At 40.1% G+C, this 23,463-nt stretch overlaps 1 protein-coding gene across 1 annotated transcript in view; it reads left to right on the forward strand.

The window, feature by feature from the left end:
- RNF213 (ring finger protein 213) overlaps positions 1–23,463 on the forward strand; it is an 88,907-nt gene that overhangs the window by 19,464 nt on the left and 45,980 nt on the right. The window contains exons 7-22 of the mRNA XM_083598468.1: positions 1,225–1,421; positions 2,416–2,675; positions 4,444–4,715; positions 5,392–5,601; positions 6,257–6,452; positions 7,582–7,637; positions 8,215–8,368; positions 8,517–8,672; positions 11,174–11,272; positions 12,779–12,901; positions 13,968–14,145; positions 15,425–15,598; positions 16,833–16,991; positions 20,256–20,845; positions 22,630–22,795; positions 22,962–23,179. Coding sequence (XP_083454594.1) covers positions 1,225–1,421; positions 2,416–2,675; positions 4,444–4,715; positions 5,392–5,601; positions 6,257–6,452; positions 7,582–7,637; positions 8,215–8,368; positions 8,517–8,672; positions 11,174–11,272; positions 12,779–12,901; positions 13,968–14,145; positions 15,425–15,598; positions 16,833–16,991; positions 20,256–20,845; positions 22,630–22,795; positions 22,962–23,179 — 3,208 coding nt within the window. The remainder of the gene's footprint in view (positions 1–1,224; positions 1,422–2,415; positions 2,676–4,443; positions 4,716–5,391; positions 5,602–6,256; positions 6,453–7,581; positions 7,638–8,214; positions 8,369–8,516; positions 8,673–11,173; positions 11,273–12,778; positions 12,902–13,967; positions 14,146–15,424; positions 15,599–16,832; positions 16,992–20,255; positions 20,846–22,629; positions 22,796–22,961; positions 23,180–23,463) is intronic.

Consider the following 23,463-nt stretch of genomic DNA (forward strand, 5'->3'; position numbering starts at 1 on the left):
GAGTTTGGGTATAACCTTCGACGCCTCCCTTTCTAGGGAGGCGCAGGTTGCAGCCACAGCAAAGGTGCCATTTTTCCATTTCCACCATATTAAGCAGTTGGTCCCTTACCTTTCTTGCCCTGATCTGGCCACAGTGATCCATGCGACGGTCTCCTCCAGGCTTGATTATTGTAACTCTTTCTACATGGGGCTGCCCTTGAATCTGACCCAGAAACTCCAGCGGGTTCAGAATGCCACAGCGAGGCTCCTTACAGGGTCTTCACCACGGGATCACATTCATTCAGTGCTTTACCAGCTGCACGGCTCCCAGTGGAGGACAGGGTCAGGTTTAAGGTGCTGGTTGGGTCTGAAAATTGGGAAAATATTGCTCAACAGTAGAACAGTTGGGTGTAATCTTAGAGTGAATGTTTTGAGTAATTTCTTTTATGTAACTGACATATAGATGCACGTTATTTTAGCAATCAGCTGTCTTGTCTTCACTGCCTAAGATGTAGGGCAGAAATCTATGCCTGAATTTAATGGACAGCTCTCACAATGATAAGGGGGTCCCTTAAGTAGCTATATTTTACTTCTAACTTGTTCATAAATGAACTGAAGAGAGGAGTGAATGAGGAAGAAGCAAAACATGGAAATTATTCTGTATGATAGAAAGGTTCCCAAGACAAGCATCTCCCACGAGCTATTTGACAATATACATAGTAGTTCCACATAGAAGTTCTACACATTACTCAAGGGCTTATGGCAGCTGTCAGTTGAACCATCAGATCCATCTCTCTTAGACTACTCTTTTGGAAAGTGGTGTCTCTAGTAGCCAATGTTTTAGCTAGGCATGTGTCAGAATTTTATGCCTTCTGGGTGGCCCTAATAAAGATACTGTACTTCCTTTATACCTAGGATGCATTCCATTTCTCACAGATCCCAAGAATAGATCCTACCTTCTTTCTGCGCTCCCCCTACGCACCCAGTGTTAAAACTATGACAAACCAATGAGATGTGTGTGCTTTCCTTTTAATTCCTAAAGGTGGTAAAACATATGATCTGGAAGCCCTATTTACTCCAGAAGATTATGCTTCGATGCAACAACTAATACTTTATCTTTAGACCATTACTTTTCTGTTTGTTTTTGTTGAGAGAGCTTTTTTTTTTTAGCTTAAGATTTATTGCTCGACCATGGATATACTTTGCTTTTAAGATAATCGCAAACATGGATTGTTTTAAAAATAGGGATGTTGGTAAACATAAACATCTAATCGAAGGTTGTGTCACCATTTCAATGGACAACTTGGATAAACAAATTCCCTATAAATATTATGTGGTATGTGGCGAGGAAGGAGAGTATGAAGTTATTCCCAAAGAGTCTCCAGAGGGAATCCATGTGAATCGCTGTTTATTTATACAGTTCAAGTATTTAAGTGGTACAGGTAAGGAACTGTTTCCAGTATCTGTGTGTATGCTTCTACTAGGTTTATAACCTATATTTTCCCCAAGGAGCTTAAGGTAGCAGAGATGGTTCTCCCTTCTATATTTTATCTTCACAACAACCCTGTGAGGAAGGTTAGAGTGAGAGGCTGTGACTGGCCCAAGGTGACTGGTCCAAACTTCATGGAGGAATATCAACTAAAACATCCGTAACAGTTGGCCATCCTACCTCTCCTTTAAATCTTGCAATGAAGCTCCTGCTGTCAGAGAATTCTTTCTGATGTTTAGTTGGAACCTCCTTTCTTGTAACTTGAAGCCATTGGTTTGAGTCCTACTCTCCAGAGCAGGAGAAAACAATCTTGCTCAGTTGTTCGTAATAAGATTTGGTTTCCAGGCCCTTAATCACCTTTGTTCAGAAATGGGTGAGCACTTGGTGTCTGCCCCCTGCTTGCTTCTGTCTTCATCCAAAAGGAAAGCAATGCTAGGTGCATCAGACCCTAGAGATTTGAATTCATTTAAAGAACTAGGCGTTCCCTTAGCACCTCTAATCACTATGCCGCATTGACTCCCACTCTAGCACTGACTAGCATTCTGATTTAGCAGCGTACCTGATCCCAGCATCATGTTTCTGTATATATAGGCTTGCTGCCATGATGGAAAACAGGAATTCCCATTTCCTAAAGGCATAATCTATATACATGGGAGAGGTGGAGCACAGAAAAACCTTCAGGGGAAATAATTTTTTGTTCACGTGAATGCATGCTTATGTCTTTGAGACCTGAAAGTATATTATATTAAGCAACCGAGTTTCTAAAATTGAGGTCATCAATATCTTTTTTTGAGGGGTGGAGATAATGGCTTGTAGAATATTGAATAATGAAATTATATTACCCATATAGATTAGATAGGGGGATGGAAAGAATTATCTTGTATCATGAAAATTCCTTGTTGTTCAAAAAATGGGGAGAAACTCTTTTGTTTTTGTTTTATTAACAGATTGGCATCAGTTTGATGATATAATATGTAAAGAATCCTCTTTAAGCAGATGGAATAAAAATGCCAATACTGTGAAAAGGAAGAAAAAGGCTTTACAAATAATGCTGGATAATCTGCTCTCTATATTGAATACCTTGACTTCTTGCAATGTCGAGAACTTCTTCCAGCAATTTAATCAGTTTTACTTGGTGAATAAGAAGCTAATGGTACACGAGGGAGAGCCAAAGGAATGGACAGATTTACAGTTTGATGAAAAGCAGGTATTGTAAAAGCAAGTTATCAGGAATTTGTCCTAAGGGGTCAGTGTTCATATTACTATATCACCAGCATCTTTTGATGTCCTCTGTGACTGTGTTAAGTTGCTTGCTAATTTTATTGAATGAAAAGGTCTAAACTAGGTCAGTTGTGATTGATTGAGATTTTCAGCTATAATTGCTTTTCCTGCCAACTGACATGGGATAAAATAGATATTCTGGGACTGTGTAAATGCATATTCTCATGCTTTTGCATTACTCAGGTTGGTTTACAGTCATTACAAATAATCCATAATAAAAGCAACAATACAAAACCAAACATAATAGCAACATAAAAACTTCTACTCAACAAAGCAAATGCTCACTGAAATACTAAAACTATTTCACCAACTAGCAAGACGCAACAAGCAAGTGGGCCAAGCAAACCTCATGAAGCAAGGCATCCCATAATCTGGTGGGTGCCTCTCCTGAAAAAGCTCCATCTCTTATCTTAACTAACTGGCTGATGGGTTGGATCCTGGCCTCCCCCACTCTTCATGCATCTTTTTGACAGATAGATTTGTCAATCACATCTTCAGGTGACAGCTGACTGGCATTGACCGTGAGACCTGCCTTTTATGTTTGCAGGCACAGGTTGGATTCAAACTTGACTTACAAACAGATTTTCTTCCTCTCTGGACCATCAAAGTGATCTGCAAAATCAGTCTGCAGAGGAAAAATGTATTTTTGCCTAGGAACAATCAATATCAAAGGGGCTTGCTGTCAGCACCAATCAGTGAGCCACACTTGCCAAAGGACTGTAATGCACTTTAAGTTCCTCTCCTCCTCTACATGGTGATGATGGCAATACCTCTCCACCCCCATTACTTTTTGTTATTGTTAAGGTTTTGCTGTTACTTCAGTGGCAGCAGCTACTCTCTGTACACACTCTATTTACGCTCTTTATATAAACACACTGCATTACATTATATTTGCAGAAACAAAAAAAAATAGAGTCATTGGCAGGATTTAAAGAAACATTTGCAATTTTATTTATAAAAAATGGGAAACCTAATAGTATGACAATATAGACGTATATATAAACAGCAGAATGTAATATGAGATGTAATAAACCAGGGATGGAAGTTGCGGGAAGTCAGCAGGGAAGGGGGAAATTGAAATTTGAATGTAATGTAATGATTATAGACATTGTTAAAAAAAACACCTAATAAAAATGAAGAAAACAAAACAAAACAAAACACACTGCTTACATTTCTCATTTTTTGGTTGCTTTAGCACTGGCGGTGCTGGCCAAGGTACTTTCCAAGTGCTGGAGAGCCAGTGTGGTGTAGTGGTTAAGAGCGGTAATCTCGTAATCTGGGGATCCGGGTTCGCATCTCCGCTCCTCCACATGCAGCTGCTGGGTGACATTGGGCCAGTCACACTTCTTTGAAGTCTCTCAGCCCCACTCACCTCACAGAGTTTTTGTTGTGGGGGAGGAAGGGAAAGGAGAATGTTAGCTGCTTTGAGACTCCTGAAGGGGAGTGAAAGGCGGGATATCAAATCCAAACTCCTCCTCCTCCTCCTCCTCCTCTTCTTCTTCTTCTTCTTCTTCTTCTTCTTCTTCTTCTTCTTCTTCTTTCCCCCTCCTGACTTGCTATAGGAAGGGAGAAGGTGGAGAGACTCAGCCATTATCACTGGTTCCAAATGTGACACAGAACAGAATGGCTTCTAGAGAAAAATAGGTTATTTTTGGAGCTGAAGTTATAATTATCTTTTATCTTCTTTTATTTAGGTTCAAAAGGTGATTAAAGATTACTTGGAAGATTACCGAAGGAGTGCAGCTTTGAATACATCAGATTATAATAGACTAGTCCTGACATTGACCATCTTTCTATTATCTGGAGATTTCTATGTTATTCCAGAGTCAAAACAAGAGTGTATCAGATTTTGCAGCCTTCTTTGCCTGAAGGAGCAACCACTGGCAAAGGCAATGAATAAAGTCAAAGAACTGTTTTCGAAGATTTCGTGGTGTCCCCCAGCCTTTCAGAGACCATCCGATGAAAGGTGTGCATGGCTTCCACATTCTAGATTTTTAAACAAGTTTTTAAAACCCACCTATTTTGAATAGTCTTTTCTTACATGTTTGCTTTTTTGTTTTTTGCTTAAGAGCCATCTTACAGAATATAGTTTTGTTAGTTTTCGTATTAAATTTCTATTATCGATTATTAACTAGCTGTAATTGACATTTTCAATAACTGTTTCTACCTTTGTCAGCTGTTTTGCTTATTTTTAGATTGTTTTTATGATACTGTGAATTGCCTTGGGATATGAATAATTTTGTAAATAAAATAATAATTTGGGGCTCATAAGTAGAGGGATTGGTATTGAATAAAAAATGTTGCATTATGATTCCGTTGCTACCTTTGTCCAAACAGAGGTGTGACTTTAGCAACTGTGTGTTGGACAAAAATTAAATGGATTCAACCATCCCCATACATAACACAGGGATTGGGAACCTGTGGCCTTCCAGATGTTGCTGGACCTCCCTAATCAATGGCCATGCTGGCTGGGAGTCCACCACCATCTGGAAGGCCACAGCTGCCCCATCAATAAGATTTACATTTCTTGAATTCCCTAATAAGAGGTACATCTCCTGAATTTCTGCATGTGAGACATTGTCAGAGAAAGGTCCTAATGTTCCTCTTCAACCATCTGATTGGCTTTTCTTTTTCTCTTTCAGGTTGGGGGTGTATTTGAGATTGTTCTGCAATATTTGTATTGTACAGCAAGTTCATCAGTGGCTGTGGACAATCCCAGTTCTTCATCTCTTTACTGATTTTGAATACATCCAAGAGAATGCTCAACTTGAATCTGAAGACGCATGGGCAAGGTTGAAAGGTCTTCCCTTTGTTAAATATAGGATTGATGAAGAAAAAAAGGGTTCTGAGAAGTAAGTTGGAATATGTTAGTCTTATTGCCTTTCATTTAAAAATATTATGATCTGTGGATTAAGCTGTCCTGTTCCTGTTTGATAAATAGATACATACATTATCAATATGCTACACTAGAAGAGATTTGACAGTGCATTACTATGCTTGTTAACTCAGAAATCAATCCCACTGTGTAGAAAAACTTGATTAGGATTGTAGCCTTTGAATGCAGTCCTAAGTCTCTGAGGCTTATGGCTGGAGGAGGTCAAGATGGTGCACTGTTAGCTCTCTGCTGGAAAGCTGTGCTGGCAGAAAGCCCTGAAGATGTGGTGGGGGCAACAGTAACTTTGGATTCACTGGGTTCAAAATACTACAGATGCCCTGAATCCTTGAACTACTCAGCTGAACCAACATGGCACAGGCATAATGCAGAAGTTAGAAACACATTGCATTTCTCCTTTCCATCTTAGCCCATACGAGCCAGCAAAGCTTGGGATGTTGTGGTAGATTTGCTGATCTGCTCATCCTGAACCCTACTTAGGATTAAATTTTCCATTTACAAATATTATTCCACTGTTCCTGACAATGTTTAGTTTCCTGAGAACATGGCATTCTTTTTTGTATATTATATGAAGACATTATGTATATTTAAGTTATTATTATTTGGTTTTGCAGATTCTTACTACAACAAATGAAAGAAAAGAAATATTTAGTGAAAGAAAACAGAGCACTGTTCAGATCATGGTTTTCCTTGCTTCCTCGAAGAGCCTTGGCTGAATTTATCTCTGACTTTCCTGCTGAACCATTGGACTATCTTCTAGGAATTTTTCATAGACTGGAGGATTTGAAAGCCACTCATTCTACCTGTGAGGTATGCTTTGATTTGAAAAGAAAGTAATATCCATCTAAAATGGGTGGGAAGTCTGTGGACCTCTTGATACTGTTGGACTCCAACTCCCATCAGCCCCTACCAGCATGATCAGGGATGATGGGAGCTGTAGTTTAGCAACATCTGGAGAGCCACAGGTCCCCCACCCCTGACCTAAAATGTAACACAGCTTATGATATGACTGTTAAGTCAGTAAATGAGACAATTTAAAATAAAAAGTTCTACCCAACAGAATCCTGGTAGTCCTTATTGAAGTCATACAATTATTACATCTTGAAAAAGGAGGTGGTGATATGACTCCTGAAAAAGCCCTCCCTGCTCTCCCTGGTATTGGACAGGGTCATAGTGTGGTGGTGCTCCTAGACTAATTACTGTCACTAAAAACCCAGGTGACCTCAGCATTGGCTGATAATACAGAAATGGCCATTTCTGAAATGTAATAGCCTGACTGCTGTTGCCCTTGCACTGGTAACTTCCAGAGTGAACTACTATTTTGTGTTCTGTGTTGCCTCTGTGATTATCCTGGAAGCTATAGCTAGTGCAGAATATAACCACTGCTGAAAGAATTGCACGGGCTTCCAAGTAGCCACTAGGCTAAGTTCAAGCTGCTGATAGTGGTGAACAAAGCCCTGTGTAGGAACCAGGAAACCTAAACGATTGTCTTGCCCATCTGATCATTACTCTCTGCAGAAAAGGACCTCCTGCAGATACCAACTCATTATGAGCGCCATTCTGTAGAATGTAGGAATCAGACCTTTAGCATGGAAGCACCTAATCTTTGGAATTTCCTCCTGCTACGTACAAGATACACAGCACATGCACACACTCATGCACTTCAGTTCACACACTTCACATACACACTGCCACACATGCATCTCTCTCTCTGCCCAAGTGCATTGCTCTTAATCACACACAGAACATACTAGAGCACACACCCCACACACATTCAGAAAAGCTCAGTATTTCCAGCCCCCATATAATCCCCCCCTCTCTCACACACACACAGAGGTTGGTGATCCCTGCTGTAATGTAATGTATAGTTTGGCCTTTAGACTAGATGATAATGCAGTGTTCTAGTTCTCCGACATTAATTTTTGCCACTATTTCTTAGGAGGTAGAAAAACTCCTGATGAAGGTGTTGGATGCCCTCAATAACAAACAAAATGAGTAAGTAAAAGATACGTGTATACCTTCATTATAGTGTTCAACCAGAGGAAACTGTACTGAAATGCATTATTCTGTTTTCAACATATTGTTTTGAAAAACATCTGCCATGTGTGTGAGAGAGAGGGATATTGCAAAATATCTGCCCATGTGTGCAAGATCTTTTTTCCTCATACACAGGAAGATATTTTGCAAGATCTCTCTGTCTGTCTCACTCGCTCGCTCACTCACTCACTCATTCACACCCACCCACCCACCCAAAAGCAGATATTTAGCAAAATTGTATGCACAAACCCAGTGATATTTTGCTTTCTTCTAAAACCATAAGAAAGTGACACAGCACAGATTCTAAAGTGGGGTGAAAAAGATCTGAATGCCCATTGGCTGCATTCTGAGGCTATCTCTCACCAAAAGTGAGCTGAATAGGGTACAAAGGAAAGCCTTGCACTCTCTAGGATTGCACAAATGAAAGCTGTATTAGACACACTACAGTGATTGTCAGGTTTTGTTTGTTGTGCTTATATTTTTAGACATAATCCAATCCATCTAGCAAAAATAACAAGCATTTCCCACAATTTAGAATGTTACAGCAGGACACTTGGAACTCATATGTGACTGTCTGCCAAAGACTTCATGAGAAAATGTGCAGAAAATTCCTGCTGCTACAATATTACAAGATACCAGCTATTTCTGTCCTCATTTTTTCAAGGATTTTCGAATTTGCACCTTCGGAGGTGAGCATCTCCTTGTATGCTGTTTGTTATTTGAGGTGGTTGCTGATGAACCGAATGGGTTGGGTATTGCCTCTCTTCACGTGGCTAGCTTAGCAGAAAGTTGTTCTTTGGTTCAACAGTTTGCAATTCTTTATTTTCTTCACAATAGGCTTCAAGAGACAAGGCTATGCAGAATACTCCAAAGACAGTATACCAAGGACTTCGTAATACTACCAGGGTCTGGTTTCGTGCTGTTCTACCAGCACATATGCTGAAACCTGGTTCACATTTAATTGTAGAGCTTACTTTTCCAATGGAGCTTGAGGTTTGTAATCTGGAACTCCACACTATTTTCTTGTAGATGTTCCCCTCCCCCAGTAGTCTTTTTGGCCTTTGTGGAGCGATATCAGTTGCTGCTTCTGATGTGTTAGCCAACCTCACAGAGAATATTGTTTGGATTAAGAATGTGCTTTATTTTGGGGTAGCTTTGCAGAAGATGCAAGGCTAATCTCTCCAAAGCTTATCACTCTAGAGGAGGAATAGCCTTCTATTCATGTTGCTAGTAGGCTGTTTTCCAGCATAATTGCTGTGTGTGGGATGGTCAATCTTTGTGGACAATGTAGCTGGGGAGCTGGTGTTAAAATACCTTTTCAAGCCTAATCACAGGGGAGGCGGGGAGAGAATCTGAATGTGTGTGGTGCCTGTTTGCATGTGTATGTCAGTGTGTGTTTGTGTGTGAGTGAGAGAGAGAGAGAGACCCTGCCCATGCCAACCTTGGCTCAGCCCATCACTGACACATTGGCCCCAGAGGGTTGTCAAGAAGGATATGCATGACTTCAAAAAGGTCCCATTTTCAAGCATAAGTCCAGCATAGGAGGCATATTTGGTGTGTGTGTCTTGGCAGGTTTTTGCCTTCCATCCATAGCTGTATTCCACCCTTCCATAAAAAATGGCTGCACTGCAATGAGGCTTGACTGTAGCCATCAATTGGTGTGACTACAAGGCTGATTTCAAGTGTAAATGATACACGAAGGCTGTTGGAGGGGAGGCTATAAGCCTGTTCTGCTGTAGAGTCATGGTTGCCCAAATACTCTTGTCTGCCCTGGTGGTGCCTGCTGTGCCTTATCTGCACATAGCAAGAAACAGGCCAGTGCTGCAAAGCAGTTTGTTTTCCAGGGTGTTACTCTCAAGGGAGTGTTTCTCTCTGGGTCTCTTCCATCTCCTTGGTGGCTCTGAAGTCTTGCATAGGAGAATCTATGTATTTGCAATTCAGCCCATGGAAACTTAGAGAGCTTGGAGCATGTAGTTCTTTTTCCTCTCCTATTGACTAACCTTTTGGTGACAAATGCCTCAGCCAAGATGTAAGGGCAGTGTCTCGCTTACTTGCCTCTCCTTTGATGCACGTTGTCTTTCTTTCTTTTTTTGGGAAATCCCTCCCTCCTTTGGAGTTGCTAAAGTGACATTACGTTTTTACATACTATTGTCATTACTATTCTCTTTGTTCTTCTTTATTTATAATACACCAAAGCTGTTCTAAAAAAAATGAATATAATAAATATAATGCAGTACAACAAATGTTTCCTTTCCTCTAGCTGGCTTTTATGTCACAAAGAGAACTTCATATTTGGAATGTCCAATTTTGAATTTTTAGTCTTTGGAGTACTGATACTCAACATCATTACCAGTTGGCTGGGGGAGATGAAATGGCATGATATTCATGGCTTGCATGTATTCCTTTTGGGTTGAAGATTACCCATCACATGTTGCAGTCAAAGATTTGTAGAGGCTGGGGAAAGACAGGGGATTTATTCTTTTCATGTCCACATGATCATAAGGGGACCTTGGGAGGGAAAGCTACAGTGGTAGACCATACCAAGGGGATACCACATGATTTTGCCTACCTCACCCCCAATTTATGGAGAATTTCCATGGGTGCTGGAGGCTCTTCCCTTCACAAGTTGACCTCCGTATGCCCTGCAGATGTTGAAGGCAATGGGAATAAGCCTGCATAAGGCTAGAATTGGAAACTTATGCTGCTCTGTTACCTGCATGTTTAGGGGAGAAATTATAAACTCTGCCCTATTGGCTGGAACTGGTCCCTGAAGCTTTTTAAAGTGGACTGACAGCCACATCTCCTGTTCCATGATGGTGGTATCAGCAGAACCAAACGAAAGAAACCCAACCATCAAAGCCCACTGTCCCTAGAGCATTCCAGTATTGCTTGGGTTTCTGGAGTGCTCCTGTTCGTTCCAGTCTTCACTTTGCGCAGCTCTAATGAAGCTGTTCTGGGATCTTCAACAGTGACCAGAACTTGCTCATGCAGTTCTGGAGAATTCTGGGTAGGAGGAAGAGGAAAAAACCTATTCCTTCTAGTCCCATTACTGCTTTTGTGCCTTGTGGAGCTGCACTAGGCCTCTGTTAAAAAAGATTTAAACTTCTCTGCCTCTCCCAGCACTGATGGAAAGGAAAATGCTGCCACCATCCTTCTCCTTTTCTGGTCTGTATGTGTTCACTGAAGAGTGGGGAACAATGTGTGCCTGTCTGTATATGTGTGTGTGTTGTATGTATGTGTGAGAGAGAATGGCTGCCCCCATTATTTGCTATTGGTCCCACCTACATTTTGTACACAGCCTATGGTTTGTCTCAAGGCAATGTGGCCCTTGGGTCAAAAAAGTTTTGCCACCTATGCTTTACACTATATCCTGTCTCTTAGTAGATTGTGATGCTGAAGGTGGGAAACTTTTGGCATATAAGTTGAATAAACTTTCCAAATCCTCTTGTATCCTTAGAGATTTGCTTTTATATTAAATGCATTTTCTTTTTTAGGCATGGAATCGATTTTTGAAAATTAATTTTCGTGATGCAAACCTCACAGAGGACTGGAAGGGAACTTTAATTAAAGACATGCAAAGCAGAATCAAGCAGGTACCAAGATACACGAAGATAGTATTTAGGCTCAGCTTTTCATGTGAGACTATTGATTATAACTGAACATTTAATTTTAATGTATTTGTTATGCTGCCCCTGTTACCTTCCATTATCATATTTGGAAACTCTCTTATATAGCATTTTTGTGACACTTTTCCTTTTCCATTTTGCCACCACTATCTCAAAGTAATACTTGGTTTAATTTTCTTTGCTTATTGCTTATTCGTGTCAGAGCTTCAAAGCTCTCTGCAGGTCATATGCATACATTTTCAAACAGAAAATGAATATTTGTCTTTCCTTTTAGACAAAGCAGGTATGCCACTATCTTATATTCGTGTCTGCAGTTCTGATTAGTATAGCTTTACTCATCTTTAGGGACGCGGGTGGCGCTGTGGGTAAAACCACAGTGCCTAGGACTTGCCGATCGTATGGTCGGCGGTTCGAATCCCCGCGGCGGGGTGAGCTCCCGTCTTTCGGTCCCAGCTCCTGCCCACCTAGCAGTTCGAAAGCACCCTTAAAAAGTGCAAGTAGATAAATAGGTACCACGTTATAGCGGAAAGGTAAACGGCGTTCTGTGTGCTGCGCTGGTGCTGGCTCGCCAGAGCAGCGATGTCACACTGGCCATGTGACCCGGAAGTGTCTGCGGACGGTGCCGGCTCCCGGCCTCTAGAGTGAGATGAGCGCAAAACCCTAGAGTCTGTCAAGACTGGCCCGTATGTCATCTTTATGATAATTGTTTCATCTGCTTTTATAACTGTGGGTGGGATTCAGCTAACAAATCCTGTTAACAGAAGCCAGCACAACGGCTTCCACTAGCACAATGGGATTTTTCTCTCCTTTTCTTCCTGCCCCGCCTGAAATTATCTCCCCCAGAACAGTGCTCAGGGGGAGGGGAAAGGGAATTGTTCCATCTGTCAAGTTGAAAAACAATTGCCGTAGCACTACACTGAATTCATCACTTTATATTGTATTATGGTAACTTGTCTTGGGGCCATATGATAAAGCATGGGTGAGAAATTTAATTAATTAATGGATAGATAGTTAGATAAGTTCGGGTATATATGCCTCCCAGATTTACTTCCTAGTTTGTCTTTAAACACAAGAGACAATGGACTGTATCCAAAACTGCTGTTCTTTTATTGGAGCAGACTTCTGCTTGCACAATGGAACTCTCCTGCAGTCCCCCATGAATCCTCAAAATCTGCTCCAGAAGGCTGGGGGACCCTCTGGAGCAGATTTTGGGAGGTGCGTGGGGAGAAGAGAGGAAGAGGAAGCCCTCTTGCATTAATTTTATGCAGTGCTGGATAGAATCCAATATATTCAATGTATGGTTCATAACATAAAGGGGCAAAAGTATGCTTGGTTTTGTACATAGAAATAATTTTAAATGCTAGAAGAATAACATTGATTTTCTTTTATTTCTTCCCATTCCTTGTTTTCTCTTTCTGATCAATGCAAATATCTGGAATCAGTGATACTATTTTTTATATTCTTCCCTGACAGGTACCTCCACTTCAGCAGATTAAATCCTACTGCTACTTCCTTTCAGATTTTGAAAAATATGAGCCTCTGATTGGCAAATCTTTTGAAAGTTGTGCCATAGAAGCTGTTAACTTAGAATACAAGGTAGGTTCAGTTTGGTCACTGCACCAAACCATGATTAGTACTTTCACAGTCTAAAATACAAACCAAGATACATATATTTCTCCCTAAGGCCAATCTAGCAGTTCGAAAGCACATCAAAATGCAAGTAGATAAATAGGTACCGCTCCAGTGGGAAGGTAAACGGCATTTCTGTGTGCTGCTCTGGTTTGCCAGAAGCAGCTTACTCATGCTGGCCACATGACCCGGAAGCTGTATGCCAGCTCCCTCGGCCAGTAAAGCGAGATGAGCACCACAACCCCAGAGTCATCCATGACTGGACCTAACGATCAGGGATCCCTTTACCTTTACCTTTAAGGCTAACCGTGGCTTAGATCTACCCGGTACTCTCATTTCTATGGTGCAGCAGCCACTTGAAATAGAGGTTACAGAACACAGCTCTCCTGACATAGAGTAGCCCTGCTCAAGCATTTGTCTGCTGTGTTCAATCAGCTCATGAGAGGGAAATGGGAATGAGCACGCTAGCTTTGAAAAGCCCCTGTTCCCCACGAGTTGGGGAACTGGAGGGTGTCCAGTAGTGAGCAGGGAGTTGTTTCTATTTGTGTAGTCTTCCCACACAATGCAGAACTCTGGGAAATCATTGCAAGGGGACAACTATACATATGGGGTAAGCTCCCTGCTGGATACAGTCACCCACCAACCTGTGGATTGTGACAGGGAAGCAATGTGGGGTGAGATTAAAATTGCTTTTCCAAAAGTTTCATTTGCATTTGTCAAAGAAACCACTGGCGAGTTTTCATTGCTAAACAACTAATAATAACAGGTCTTTGGTGGGGGCAACTTTTGTCAGACCTGCAGCAATAAAAAGGTGTTGTTGTTGTTTTTTAAGCATGCAGCATGAAACTATTGATTTAACGTGACATATTTGGGCATTAGTTCCACTGAAATCAGTGAGGTTGGACAGAATGGAGCTGCATAATGAAATTAACACTTACCCTCTATGAGCTTAGATGATGTGGCAAATTTGAGAGCTTGCATTATCATGAACTCATTGCCATTCAATTCTTTACATATTTTTATCTCTTAAAAGAGTGATCTCCTTGGCCTGATGGCCTCTTACAACTTGAGCAAGCCAGGCAAGCTTGCATCTGCTGTCATCACAAAATCATGGCCAACTGATAAAGAAGGAAAACCTCTGAGTGACCTTGAAGGTGTTTTGCATCATCTCCTTGTTTGGCCGGACACCAAGCATCTTTTCACCTTCAAAGGTATTCACATGTAGCACTTAATTGGGAACGATGTTTTATGGACAGCAAGAAAAAATATTTTAGTAGTACCCAATGGAGGAAAGTACATTATCAAAACAGAGTCAAATAACCTTACAGCTGCCCTGCACCTTTCCCTTCCTCTAGCTTAGAGCCAAAGATAGGCAAATCAGGCAATCTGGTCACTTTTGGGAGCAGAGGAAAGCCAATGTGCCTCCACTTCCCATTTCCAGCTTAGAGCTGGTGACAGGAGCCAGAGCCATGTCTGTTTGCTCTGTCTCTGTGGCATTCTGAACTGCACACACGCACCTGCCTCCCTCCTGCATTCTGGACATGGGGAGAACCCGTGAGGGGAGGCAGAAGTGTGTCTGCTTATGTCTTCGCCCACCAGCCTGTGTGTCTCCACTGTCCCTCTTCAGCTTGGAGCTGAAGAAGGGGTGGGGAGGTAGGTTTTGTTTGGCTCTGTTTGCATCTGGCAAACAGAGTATTAAATATATATATGGAGTGAGGACCATGTTTGAGAGGAAATCCTCAGGCTCACTGAGGAATGGCTAAGCAGTCCCCAGGGATACCATGGCAAGTGAGATTAAAAACTCCTGTGAATAAAATGGAATTGAGCTTGACATTGTGGAAAAGGAGTATCACTTAAAAAAAATGGTTTATTGCTCTGTATAGGTTATATATATTATTTTATTTATTATATTTGTTACTCTCTTTATCTTCCCCAGTGCAATCCAAAGTGACTTAACAACCAAACAAATAGACAGTAAACCCCACATAGATACATTAAAACCAAGAAGAAAGAGAAATACATTAAAACATCCCACCCACACTGAAAAGGCCACAGATAGTTAAAGGCCAAGGGCCTGGTTATAGAGGAAAGCATCTGCCCAGCACCTTAAGATATGTAACGAAGGTGCCAGATGAGCCTCCCTGAGGAGAGCATTTGAAAAATGGGGAGCCATCATAGAAAAGGTCTGTTCTCATGTTGCCAGCCTCCAGGCTACTTGTGGAGGGGTTTGTGTGTGTTTTTTATGATTTGGTTTGTTTTCACTGACAGTTTTTGTAAGTAGAGGAAGGTATTGATTTCTTCCAGATTGTTACAATTCTTTTTTGTGTGGTTTGTTTTTTTTAACTAGGTATCACTATTATATCAAAGTAAAATGTTTCAAAACTTAAAAGGGACATTCGATGTAGTTACTAAGTACCGTATGTACTGGTTTATAGCACAATAATGAAAACTGTTTATTTGCTTGTTTTTAATATCTGACCAATCTCACAGGAGGAAGTGGGGACTTCCTGAGCCAACTTACTGCTGATGCCAAGGCATTAATGAAGATCACCGAGTCTGTACATGAAGAAATTTATGACAATCTCATGACAGGCCAGATCTTAATTAGACATTTGGAATTAATTATAAAGTGCAAGGAGCAATTTGTATTCATTTGGGAATTAAGTAAGTGAGTTTTTTATCCCTTCATGTGTAAAATATAAATCAATCAATAGGCTTTTAAAAGATATTGCATATGTTTTTTTTATGCTTGCATCAGAGTATCAGAAATAGTGAATCCAAGTGAGAGACAAAGGCAGAAAATGAGAAAGGATGTCATGAGCATTTAGCCAGGGGTGCTCAATTAGTTAAAAGTGTTAGCTAATTAAGGTAGGCAGAACACCCCTTAGCTTCAATAGGGCTCACATTTACTTTCACCTTTCTCTTCCAAGGCAGGAGGTTCAGATCCACCTGGCTTACAGCTAGCTGGACCTGCACACTGGAAGGGTTTACTTCTGCTGTTGAGCATGAAAGTGCCTCTTTTCCATTCTGAAGAGCAGAAAAAGAGAAGAGCAGTCATGCTGCCCCTACTATTATTTTATTATTATTATCATTAAATAAATAAGTTATTAAATTTTCATACTGCCCTTTACCTGAGGGTCACAGGGCAGTTTACAATACATAACATAGTAACAATGAAAACATTACCACCCCACAGTTATTATTGCTAGCATCCCTTGCTTAGTAGTGTAGCTTTTCTCCTGTTGTTTGGCATAAAGGAGAAGCATCCTCCAATTTATGCTAACCAAGAGAAGGAAAGCCTTCTAAGGTACTGATCTGACCTGTTGTCAACCAGGCACACTGGCACCTTCCAAACAGCCAAACCTTTTTAGCCTTCCTGCCCTAACCACAGAAGTTTTACACAGAAGCTTTGGGTGTGGGATGTGCTTGACAAGGAGAGGCAGATCACTTCATTTTTCCTCAGCTAGTGTTTCCCATTATGTATGTCATAAAGCAGAAATACCCTCTTCCTTGGTATCTAGCCTCGTGATGGGTTGTGCTGACAAGCTCCCCTCTTCTGCCAACATCCAGTGTTTCTATGCTCACTATACAGTTGTGGTTCCCTCCAGCACAGCTAGCACAGAAATGGAGTGCCCTGATTGAGGAGAGATGGAATGTTCTGTTCATCCTCAGGCACCACACCCATTGCTCTGGCTTATGCTTCCCTACCAGGAAGCTAGTCATTATAAACATCATCAGATGCCTTCTAACTCTCCACTGGACATCCTCTCATGAGAAGTTTCAGCGCTCAAGGCGAGGGGTGGGAATTCCTTTTTTGGGTCAAGCAGGGATTTGCTTCTGCACCATTAGGAGGGCAGGATTTTGCAGTGCTTATTGTAAACAAGAATTCTGATTTCAGTGAATGAATCTCTCTCATCCATGGAGAAACCAAAGCAAATACTGAAACTAGAAGTAGTACTTCAGTTGAGGCTGCAAGAACTAACATCTGTCAAAGAGGAGCAAAAACAGTTGGAATTCTTTTTGAGCATGTTTCGGAAGGTGGAAGACATTGTAAAAGGTAATGGTTTCAAAGATAAGCGTGATTTTCTTTTGCTCATATTTGCTCCTAATGTTGGGAATGAAAGTAAGGCAAGACTAAGGAATAAAAAGGCAGCAGAAGTTTCCAATAAGTGAGCAAAATTGTTACATCAAATGCCGAGGCCATTCATTTCTTTTACATACTTAGCCAGTACATCTTAAAATCTTGAAATATGTTGAAAGTGTGTGTGCCACAAACATACACATATATAAGATAACATCTCAAACATATATAAAGGACATAATACATGCAACCAGGGAAGGCTTCTCCAATCCTCCATTATGGGTTTTGGGACTCTACTCCCACCAAATAATGAAGAAAAAAGCATAAAATGCAATTAAAGAATTTTGTGTGAGCAGATAATGGAATAACCAGAGGTTTTCTGTTTTCTGTTGCTTTACTGTATCACTTTCAAATTTCTCCAGGGAAGAGGAGAGGGTTGAAGAGTACAGTCATTTCCCTAGCTAATTATGTTGTCCTTCTCATTGCCTAAAAAGGTACAGGGTGTCAGGGAAGAGTAGTGAAAACAGATTTTTAAATTATACTCAGTTGACCATGTTTCAGTGAGCTAGTGGTAGTAATCAGAAAGGGATCAGAGCCAGACCAAAAATAATATAAAATGGAAATATATACTTAATTCAAAGCATAGAAATGACAAACCCAGGAATATCCAAAATATAAGAATAAAAATAATGTATGAATGAAATACAAGACTGCAATTTATAAATGGAAAACCATAGAAAATTCTAAAATAAAGGTAGTTAATCAAACAGCTATCCATAAAGCATTTCTGTTACTAAGTTCTGAATTACACCCTTCTGAAACTTCAACCTTCCAAACTAATTAAAAGTTTACTGGCGTAAAAAGGGTATACTATAACTATGAATCACGTAAATATCCAAAAATCTGCCTTCTGTGGACTCAGGGTTAAAGCTGAGAAAGATTAATCCAAAAACCATGTTTAGTGTATCCAGAATGGTCCAAATGAGAAGTTCAGGTAAAAAATATAGGGAAAATGTTTAGGGAATAAATATAGGGGAAATGGTATAATGAAGTGTAAGCTTCACAAGGGAATAAAGAGAAGATAAACAAAAATAAAAATCATTTCAGGGAAAAGGAAAACCTGTAAAAACCAGATCTGTTCAAAACTGTTCATGAGCTTTAAGTATCCAGACCCCAAAAGCCTGAGTCAGAGCAAATAGCAACTTCAATACATGGAACATGCTGAAAGTAAGAAATCCCATCTCCACTCAAAGATAAGACAAAAAGTCAAATTGGACTTCAAAAGCCCCAGAACAAATAAAGCTTTATTAGAAAAACATGGGAGCTAAGCAAAAATAAATTAAATTAAAAAGAAGTGAATTCTAGTCACTGATTGAACTATAGCATTTGATGCAATCTCTTTCTGATCCTTGTACACCTCCAAACTTTCCTGTCATCTGATTCACTCTTTTATCTTGCCCCACCCTTTATTATTAAAATTCGGTTCTGTATTGTGACAGGACAACAGGTGTTTTATTTTAAATTAATTGTTTCTGGGGAGTGACATACTGTATTATTGTCTCATGAAAAGTTCCTCAGAGCAATGAGTCGTGTAACTTCTTCAGCATTATCTTAATTCACCTTAAGCTTTGCCAAGCACTTCTCTGCCTTTAAAGTAGACATACAGCATAAAAGTTTATGTTGTACTTGCAAAAATATTGTAAAGAAATGGACTCACTAGCAGGGTTTGAGTAAACACTTACAATTAAGAAAACAAGAGTAAAAGTTAAGAAATAACAGTTTAGAAATTAATTAAGTGTAAGACATGAAATATAACATGGTATAGATATGTTAAGAACTTAAGAGCATTTATCTAAAAGACTACAAAATAAGGAAAAACAAATTAAGCAGAAGTAACAAATATTTAAAGAACCAGAAGGGGAAGTTGAGGGAAGTCAAGGGATGGGGGGAGATTGAGATGTTTCTATTCTTTTTTATGTATATGATGATTGTATTAAACTGTAAAAATCAATAGAAATCTTTAAAAATAAAATAAAAATAAAGTAGGCGTACAGGTCTGTTTAGCCGTGAGCCAGAGTTTTCTTGACTTAAGTTTGCTTCCATTCCATTCTACAGTTTCTAAGGTGATGACTTTCACCATGCACACAGATTTGCTCCCAAATTGAGCTGTGTAACAGGTAGTTGCAGTGAAACTCACATGATAAAAGTGTTGCTTTTTATTGCAAGTTGCATATGAGTTCTACACTGTTAACATAAAAGCTGGACCCAATGGCTGTGTTTTGTCTAGGATATAATCACTGGGTGGAGTTTCTAAGCCAATGATGCCTAGAGATATATAATGCTTAAGTATATATAAGATTAGTTTTACTTCCCCCATCTTTTTCTTCAATCACCTGATAAGCAAGTGTGTTGGTTATTATCCCCTGCACCGAATTTCCTCATGGATACAAGACAGCTCCTTCCTTAGCTCAGTCCCTGGTTCTTTTATCTGATTGTAGGTGGGAGTATATACTCAGCATCTGCAGAAAAGCTAGAGGGTTTTTTTAATTTTTAATTTCCTGCCCAAACACCCTCTCCAAATCTCCTTCAGTGGCTTCTTTTTATTTATATTTAATTTTTTGTGTTGTCATCCCACACTTCCTTCAAGCAGTTCAGATCAACATAAAAGGCTCTCCTTCTCACATCCATTTTACCCTTCATTTTATCCGTACAACCACCAAACACTGAAAAGTAGGTAAGGCTGAGAAGTTAGTAGCCAGCCCAAGGTCAGTTATGGATTTTTGCAACTGAATGAGGATTTGTCTTTGCAAGTATTAAAGATGCAGAAGCCTTGTCCTCTTTTACACCTGGACACCCTAGTAACATCACAGAAAATGTGAAACTTGCTTGAGTAATATTTGTGGCTTTAATTAAGGAAAGGAAAAGAAAATAAACTTTGTGTTCCTCAAGTGAAGCATTCCTCCAGTTTAAATTAATAGTCGGCTAGTGAAACTAAATATAGGGTAAATGAATTCAAAATAGTTTCTACTGTTCTAATGCCTCATTTGCTATTTAATTTGTTACCTGCTAGGGATCATTCTCAGGTTTCAAAGTAAACTAGATGGAAAGGCAGTGGAAAATGTTTGCTAGTCTTTTAGCAAACTACCAATAAATGTGTTTGATGCTAATATAGTTCATTGCCCAGCAAAGGAAAGATGTTAAACTTGGAGTGTTTCTTCAGAGTTTCTCTTTACTTTTCAGTGGATATTGCTGAAATGGAACAGAAGCACAGTGAAAACCTGGCCTCAAAAGCATTGCATGATGTTGTGAATGTGAGGCATTCAGTTTTGCAGAGTGATGATAAAATAGAGACACATTACCATCTGAGTCCAGCCCAAAAGAAGATGACTGAAACTATGAATAACTTTAAAGAAAGCAATATATTCCAGTACTGCTGGGAGTGGGCAGCCAAAAAGCTGGCAAGCAGTACTGAGGATTTGAGCAAAGAGGAGAGCATTGCCATTTTGAATCCTGAATCTTTATTTGAATCTTGTTACAATGAATTCTCCAGACTCTATGAATGCCTGAAATCTGAAGAGCTCACATTTGCTGAAGTGGACCTTCTCTTTAAGAATTTTACGAACCATTATGATGGACTGAAAAAGGATTTTCAGATTATATGCCATCTTCAGCCTCAAGACAGTGGGAAATGGGTAGAGCAACGAGTTGAGCAGATCCAGCAGTATCATAAATTACATTTGGCTTTGGGCTGTGTTAAAGTTATTGACACGGTCAGGGAAGGCTTAAACCTCTCTGGTGACTTCAAAGACCTGCAACTATTACTGAAATTTGTAAGTATATCTCTTTAAACCCCACCACCCAAAAGGCTGCCATGAAGGCTGGTTTTCAGGTGCAAAAAAGAATACGGCTTTTGCACCTTAAATTGTTGTGCATAAAAGGGAATTTCAGCATGAAAAGCTATCCCTGTTGAAATTCCTTCTTTTACACAACTATGAAAAATGGAGCGGGGAGCCTCAAGACATGGCACACCTCTTTCTCAGACCCTACTCTGCACCCTTCTCAAGTGCTTTGGCTGGAATGTGTCTTGAACGGTGATTATGTCTCACTTGTCTGGAGGGAGGTTTGTGTGTTTAAACCTATAGTAGGGGGAGGGAAACCAATCCCATCCTTTGTTCTACCCATTTTATTCCTTTGGTGGCCTTGCAAACCACTGGCATGAGACACCCAGGAAGATGTCTTTGAGGCGGTGCCACCCTTGGACTATCCCTTTATTTCAAGAAAATCAGTTCTCTCTTGCATCTGGCTATTCTACAGTGCATTCAGAATTCACCTGTGTCCCTAAAGAGCTTCTAAAATTGCAGTGGTGCACTTCTTAGTAGAGCTGGGCCAAACCTTCAATGGTCTTTCCCACCCAATGGGTTGAGTGCGTAAACTGAATGTACTCTTGAAGAAGGTGGAATGGGTGTGAAGTTCATAGTGTGTTTTCCTGTGTTTTGTCAGAGGTAGGGGCACTGCTGTTTTGTGATGGAAGGCATTATTATCACAGGCTCAGTTTGTATGGTAAGGTATAGGTTTGCTAAGCACTTCAGATGTTTTGAGTTCTTTGATCATTATTCTTTAGACTAGATATGATTGCTACCCTGCAAATCTGAATATAATACAGATGTAATTCTTTTGGAATTTATTATTCATCATAGAGGCTGTCAGCTGTACAATAGACCTAGACTCTTGAAATTGTTTCCCAAGCTTATAGTTCTGTGTGATTCACCAACAGTTCTCACTTGCATGAAAGTAAATATGCCCATAAATCACTAGCCAATCTTACTGTGCGAACATGTAAACATAGGAGAATGCCTGATGGATTAGGCAGGGATCATAATGCAAACCTCCCACTCCCTCAGATCTGTGTGTCAGATGTATACTAATGCATACAATAATGCTAATGTGTCAGAGGCATGACAGATGTTATAGCCTGTGAAAGCAAGACATAAGTGGACAAATGCAAATGCTTGTTTATGATGGCCATTTGTAAATTCATATGGTTAGTGAAACAAACTATCCTACAGCCGGGGCGGGTTCACACCATACATTCAAAGCAAATTCAAAGCACATTTAAAGCATACACACACACACACACAGAGAGAGAGAGAGAGAGAGAGAGAGAGAGAGAGAGAGAGAGAAAGTATCCAGTTTTCACAGCACAGCAGAAGAAGGAATATCAATAAATGTTAGTGTGCAGTTTTTATTGGGAGCAGGACTTACTTATGGGTAGTTCAGGTTTGTTGGTTTGTTTGTTTGTTTGTTTAGAAATGCAGCTGCTGAGGCTGCAATTTGATGTGCACTGAAGCACATAATCCTTTCCCCACATGCCATTTTCCCCACAAAAAAGTACCAATATATTTTTCCTATGAGGGTGAAAACAGTTGGAAGGGCTATTTTCCACAGAAAAATGGCACAGTAGGAAAAGGTTAGGATCTCCACTGCATGCACAGATGCATACACATCCTACCAGTTATCTGCAGATTGTGGACATGGTGGCTACATGGCATAAAAAAATTGCAGAATGACATATGTATAATTATGTCATTGTTCATTCATATAATTTGCTTTTCAGGAAGATGAACTCCAGTCCTTAGAGAGAAAAAAGCTGTCCTCCATAAGCACTTCATTGATACGTGCTATGAAAGTGCTGCAAGACATCACTGAACCACGTCATAGGTGCCTTGAAGAGCTTGCACGGAGGAGGGAGTTTGCCAGCTGGGTAAAAAAGGTTCTAAAAGGTAAAACAGATACATATCTGTGTGTTTTTTTGTGTTTTTTTGCTGAAGGTCCTAAAAAACCTGGGAGTGATATCTATCTATCTATCTATCTATCTATCTATCTATCTATCTCTTTTTAACTGTGCATCTAGTTCAGCCCTGAAAGTGCGTTGTTTGTTTCCCCTAGATATAAATGAGCTAAAGGTATTTGTGGACCTGGCATCGATCTCTGCGGGAGAAAATGACATGGATGTGGATCGTGTGGCCTGTTTCCATGATGCTGTGCTTGGCTACTCTTCTCTGCTGTATGAATTGAAACAGGAGTCAGGGTTTGAGGAATTTCTGGTGTGTTTGGAAAAACTGTGGAAAGCCCTGGAAAGTGATCCTAAACTCCCTGAAAAACTGGTAATTTCTTTAGCACTACGTTAGCTTGTACCTGCTCTTAGGTAGTTGTGTATCTGATAGAGAGGTTAACTTTGCTTCATGCCTGATGTGATTTTCTGCTGATGTACTACTATGCTGCATAAAATTATTGGCTCACGTGAAGAGAGATTAAAGTTGCAGCTACCGGGCAATATCTGCCTTTTAACTACTTATGTCTAAAGGCTACCCAGTGCAACTCATACACAATTTATAGAAGCAACAGCATGTTACATGTATTTAACGCAGTGGTGTCCAAACTTTTTTCA

This window comes from Podarcis filfolensis (genome assembly GCF_964270895.1).
Source record: "Podarcis filfolensis genome assembly, chromosome: 2".
Lineage (NCBI taxonomy): Eukaryota > Metazoa > Chordata > Lepidosauria > Squamata > Lacertidae > Podarcis > Podarcis filfolensis.